The following is a 6,567-nucleotide window of genomic DNA, read 5'->3' as shown; positions in this document are numbered from 1 at the left end:
CTGAGGCAATCAATCCTATAACTAATGTGCGCCCACCAGCCAATAAAAGAGTTCCATTTGTCCACATCTATCACCCGTATGTACATATTCTCCACCATACGATCAGACGCCACTGGAACATACTACGCACAGCACACCCGGGCATTCCTGAATTTCAGGAACATTTCTTACCATGCTACAAACGCCCTACTAATGTCCGTGACTCCCTGGTCAGAGCAGATTTTGGGGGTAATAGACAGGACACCTCACAACGATTTCTGAACAAACCCAAAAATGGCACTTTCCCGTGCCTGCACTGCAACCAGTGCAACAATGTCATCAGGGGAGACCATTTCTACCACCCTCATTCGGGCAGGAGATACAAGATAAAATGTTATTCCACCTGCGACACTACTTTTGTAGTCTATGCTATAAAATGCCCTTGCGGCCTTTTGTATATTGGGGAAACTACCCAACCTATCAAATCTCGCATCTCCAAACACAAGTCAACTATACGTTGCCAAAATATGCTATTACCACTCCCCCATCATTTCATCTCCAAGAGACACCATATATCACAACTCAAGTTTCAGGTCCTTGAGCATATCCTGGCCCCTAGACGGGGAGGAAACAGAATTGATCTCCTAAAAAAGAGGGAGGCATACTGGATTCATGAATTACAGACCTTAGCACCGAAAGGCTTGAATAGAGATTATGACCCCCTAGCTTTTATCTAATATACTTCATGCCAGTATTGGTTGGTGGTTTGATACGTATAACATGGTTCTCTCTCCAGGTTAAGATTATTATTTCTGTGATGTATGCGATTCTAATTTATTTATCTCTTTCTACAGAGTCGCCTTTACTGACAACTTCACGCAAGTCACCTCCTGACCCCTCCCCTCCCTTGGACTGTCCTATCCCATTGCCCCCTACCCGACTGCTCTACATCCATCCCCCCTAGGTATACAGTTCATTAATGATGGTCTAATATAATGTATTTTTTCCATTCATAATGGCATTAAAGAGGTCCTTTCCTGTATTATCTATGTATAGTGCTATTTTCCTGTCTACAACATTACCTAATAGGTTCCTAGTCCGTCGTTACTGTATACATAGCAATATAGACCAGCATCGCTCCTTTTTAGTCTGAGGCCACAACATCGGACATCCTATGCATACATAGCTAACTATATGCTTTGCACAATAACAGGTAGCCAGCACTACATTGGGCTGGACACCTTTATCCATGACAGTGTCACTAGCCATGCCCACTAAATGTTCCCATACTAGGCGCACTGAGCTATCCTAACACCGCAGTGTAGCCAGTAACCATGACTACACTCAGCACAATCATACACCGGTAGTCGGCGCCGCTACGGACACACACTTCCGGCTCTGGGTGAGATACACATGGCTTTCACTGCGCTTGTTGTCAGTGTCCATGACAACAATCAGCGCTCGGGATTACCGGAAGTACGCGTCACTACCATGACGCACTTCCTCTATCGGACTTGCAGTCCGTCCCGCCCCCCGGCTACTTAAACGTGCCGGATCACACACATGCCATTCAACTAGCGGCGGATACCGCGTTGAGGCATTCCAGCTACACACCGCACATGGGTAAGTCCTTCCCCCACCTTTAGTGCTCACCTCACATCATATGCTTATGAGGTCATGTTACCTATACCCACACTATTACATTGCAGGCAACGTGGTCAATCCAATACGCCCGTTTCTGTTAGAGGCTTCTATATACCCTCAATAGTAAGTGAGCCTCTGTTTTTTAACTTCTATATGGTTTTCCATCTTGTCTCTATTCTACCATATAATGGCCACCAGGTCTTTTTACAGATCACAATACCTCTCCATTGAACCAATTGGCTCTTGCGGCTGTAACATATATTGCATAGTTCCACTATATGGTAAGATCCATTTACTATATTTAAAGAGACACACACCACATTTCATATTTTTATGAATCATACTTCTCTTTCAGCTTCTGGTATCTACACACCCTTATGGACACATGCTCTTATTCTGAGTTTTCAGCAAGCTTTCTACATTAGGTAAGACTTTCTACACTACCCTGACATACCCCATTTTTAGGTGATTTTACATTCCTTTACAGCCATTTATACACTATATTTAATTACAGACGTTTACCAATCTTGGAACACCAGGCCCACACACGATACCTCTTCCTGGTGACATACTTGGTCAGTATACCATTTTCCATCACGCTTTCACTCACATTTATTTTGTACTGTACACCGTACCATACAGTCTCTCATCACTACAGGGCGATTACTATTCCCAGACAGGTCCACTAGTAACCAGAACCTAGGACCTACTCCCTAAATAGAGATATCCTCCATCCTCAATATCCAAAGCAGTCGGGTATGTAAAAAGATGCTACTTACCTATTCCTCACCTCTCCTACCCTCCTATCCATCACTATTTGTCACATTAATTATGAGGCTTAACCTTATATGTTATGTTGGCTTATCGTGGTTTTGGACCACGTTTTGATTATGTCTGTATAATTATTGATATATTTGTAACGCAGTTTACTGAAGAAGGTCTATTGTCTGACCGAAACGTTTAATTTTGGACTGCCATCTGATTAAAAATCATCATCATAATTTACTAAGTTGAGTGCCAAGTTTCTTATCTATCATTTATCTACTGGTGTGGGAAACCTATCTTGTGCACCAATACAGTTGTGCCACGGTATACTTCACTATTGACTCTCCTTTTCGTGAGCACGCTGTTTAATATGTCATCACTGACATTTTCATACAACCCTGATGAAACTAATAATATACTCTCTAAGTTAAATCTCTCTAGTGATTTCCTCAAAATTCCCCCGAGAGAAACAAGAGGGAGGGATCTGGAGCGCGAACAGCGACGCCAGATCAATTTAGAACTCCACTGTGCTACGCTTACCGAATACCTGCGTGTAAAGAGAATACCAAGAGGACTCAGGGTCCCTCTTCGCCCGACTCTTTTCAGTGACTGTCCTGAGTTTTGCCTGAAATACGAGCAAATACTAAATAAATGCTCATTTGACTTAATGACTCTTACGGTAGAACACCTACAGGGAGCCATCGCTTCCAGTAAAGACACCATTAAAAATATTGAGACACAATTGTCTTCTTCTAGCACAACTGAAGAATTGGACACTTTGAAAACCAGGATTAAGACGGTCACTGACCAACATAGACGGGACACAGAAAATAGAAAGAGGATTAAGTTCCAAAGAGACTCGGACGATTACGAAAACAATCGGGTCTACCACTGGCAGGATAGATCCACTTTCCGCCCTAACACTACTAGGTCAGACTACCATTCCTCTAACGATCCTTCTACTTCAGGTTCCGACACTGACAGACGTGACAACCTCGGTGGACCAAGCAATTTTTTAGGCCAGAGAAGACGCCGACAGCAAAGAAGAAGAGGACCCGCAGGAGCCAACGGAAAAAGAGACACAGACTTCTACAGAGTGACTCGGTCTCAGGTAATCCACCACTAGTCATCAACATATCATCAAGAACTCTTAGTGTCGCTGAACATCACGTATTACAGAAGGGACTCTCTTTCTGTCCCTCATACAAATTTGACACCTTTAACATGGACATGGACTTACACCGATTTTACCGTCGTCTAAGATTGCTTGTACACTTCGAGTCCTCTGAGGCCCCACTTGCCTCCTTGTCAAACCCTGGGGGTCCCCTTATTTCCTCTCTGAGCTTAGGTCTACGTACCAAGAGTACTTATAGACCCCCCAAAGGTTCTCACGCTGTAGAGACCTTTATTGAATTTGTCGACCAGGCTTTTGGCAAACTCCGTCAGGACATTGAGACACACAAATTACATACCTCTCCTAACCTCAGCGCCCTTGACTTTCAAGCCCTACAGTCACTGCGCAACGACAATGACATAATAATCAAGCCGGCCGACAAGGGCGGGGCTATAGTTGTTATGAATAAGTCTGACTATACCAAAGAGATTTACCGACAACTGAATGATAGTAGTGTCTACCAACGACTGCCAACAGACCCCTCTACCACCATCAGGGGACAAATCGATGACACACTCATCCCGTATGTTGAGGAGGGTGTCATTGATGCCAAAACACGCGAATACCTAATCAAAACCCATCCAATCACACCGGTATTCTACGTACTACCTAAAGTACACAAAAATCTCGAAAATCCTCCAGGCCGCCCAATAGTGGCCTCCACAGAATCGATACTTTCCCCCCTTGCCATCTTCCTGGAAAAAATACTTACCCCTCTTATACGTAAATTACCATCCTTCCTGCTCGACACAGGTGACTTTTTACACCAACTACAGGGACTAACCTCCCTTCCAGGAGATCTGCTACTAGTCTCCTTCGACGTTAAGGACCTTTATACTTCGATTCCCCACTCACAAGGGATCCGTAGCGTTAAACATCTTCTTGATACTTCACAATTAAATCCACGCATCATTGACCTCTGTCTTGATCTACTGACTATAGTACTGACAAAAAATTTTTTTATGTTTGAAGACCAATTTTTTCTACAGACCAAAGGGACCGCCATGGGCTCAAATGTAGCCCCGCCCTATGCAAATAGCTACATGGCCCTGTTTGAAGAAGAAATCGTGTACCCTGACCCATTATTTCAGGCCCATTGCCCCTTCTGGAAACGTTACATCGATGACGTTTTTTGTCTATGGACTGGTACACCTCAAACCCTAGATCTTTTCTTCCATACACTTAATACGGCTTGGCCGGGTCTGACTTTCACCATTACGAGCAGCACACAACAGGTTAACTTTCTAGACACCTTGGTTATGAAGGATGAGCTGGGAGTTCTAAAAACCGACTTGTATACCAAACCCACTGATAGAAATAGTCTCCTACATTTTCAAAGCCAACACCCCATCGCCACCAAAAAATCAATTCCTCGGTCCCAGTTCAAGAGGATACAGAGAATCGTTACCGAACCCGAACAACTGAAAGTCAGAACAGATGAGATGTATTCCAAATTTAGGGAACGTGGATATCCCCCTGCCCTACTATCTGAGGCAATCAATCCTATAACTAATGTGCGCCCACCAGCCAATAAAAGAGTTCCATTTGTCCACATCTATCACCCGTATGTACATATTCTCCACCATACGATCAGACGCCACTGGAACATACTACGCACAGCACACCCGGGCATTCCTGAATTTCAGGAACATTTCTTACCATGCTACAAACGCCCTACTAATGTCCGTGACTCCCTGGTCAGAGCAGATTTTGGGGGTAATAGACAGGACACCTCACAACGATTTCTGAACAAACCCAAAAATGGCACTTTCCCGTGCCTGCACTGCAACCAGTGCAACAATGTCATCAGGGGAGACCATTTCTACCACCCTCATTCGGGCAGGAGATACAAGATAAAATGTTATTCCACCTGCGACACTACTTTTGTAGTCTATGCTATAAAATGCCCTTGCGGCCTTTTGTATATTGGGGAAACTACCCAACCTATCAAATCTCGCATCTCCAAACACAAGTCAACTATACGTTGCCAAAATATGCTATTACCACTCCCCCATCATTTCATCTCCAAGAGACACCATATATCACAACTCAAGTTTCAGGTCCTTGAGCATATCCCGGCCCCTAGACGGGGAGGAAACAGAATTGATCTCCTAAAAAAGAGGGAGGCATACTGGATTCATGAATTACAGACCTTAGCACCGAAAGGCTTGAATAGAGATTATGACCCCCTAGCTTTTATCTAATATACTTCATGCCAGTATTGGTTGGTGGTTTGATACGTATAACATGGTTCTCTCTCCAGGTTAAGATTATTATTTCTGTGATGTATGCGATTCTAATTTATTTATCTCTTTCTACAGAGTCGCCTTTACTGACAACTTCACGCAAGTCACCTCCTGACCCCTCCCCTCCCTTGGACTGTCCTATCCCATTGCCCCCTACCCGACTGCTCTACATCCATCCCCCCTAGGTATACAGTTCATTAATGATGGTCTAATATAATGTATTTTTTCCATTCATAATGGCATTAAAGAGGTCCTTTCCTGTATTATCTATGTATAGTGCTATTTTCCTGTCTACAACATTACCTAATAGGTTCCTAGTCCGTCGTTACTGTATACATAGCAATATAGACCAGCATCGCTCCTTTTTAGTCTGAGGCCACAACATCGGACATCCTATGCATACATAGCTAACTATATGCTTTGCACAATAACAGGTAGCCAGCACTACATTGGGCTGGACACCTTTATCCATGACAGTGTCACTAGCCATGCCCACTAAATGTTCCCATACTAGGCGCACTGAGCTATCCTAACACCGCAGTGTAGCCAGTAACCATGACTACACTCAGCACAATCATACACCGGTAGTCGGCGCCGCTACGGACACACACTTCCGGCTCTGGGTGAGATACACATGGCTTTCACTGCGCTTGTTGTCAGTGTCCATGACAACAATCAGCGCTCGGGATTACCGGAAGTACGCGTCACTACCATGACGCACTTCCTCTATCGGACTTGCAGTCCGTCCCGCCCCCCGGC

At 44.3% G+C, this 6,567-nt stretch overlaps 1 protein-coding gene across 1 annotated transcript; it reads left to right on the top strand.

Moving 5' to 3' along the window:
* Window positions 1-2,550: 2,550 nt before the first annotated feature.
* On the top strand, window positions 2,551-6,331 carry LOC143787762 (uncharacterized). Its single transcript, XM_077276819.1, has 2 exons — window positions 2,551-3,499; window positions 5,884-6,331. Exons 1-2 carry the CDS (start codon window positions 2,759-2,761, stop codon window positions 5,896-5,898), a joined length of 756 nt encoding a protein of 251 aa, XP_077132934.1. The 5' UTR covers window positions 2,551-2,758; the 3' UTR covers window positions 5,899-6,331.
* The last annotated feature ends 236 nt before the right edge of the window (window positions 6,332-6,567 follow it).

The sequence above is a fragment of the Ranitomeya variabilis genome, chromosome 1, assembly GCF_051348905.1.
Source record: "Ranitomeya variabilis isolate aRanVar5 chromosome 1, aRanVar5.hap1, whole genome shotgun sequence".
Classification (NCBI taxonomy): Eukaryota; Metazoa; Chordata; class Amphibia; order Anura; family Dendrobatidae; genus Ranitomeya; species Ranitomeya variabilis.
Note: the sequence above shows the minus strand (reverse complement) of the source record. Positions and strands in the feature narration are given on the sequence as shown.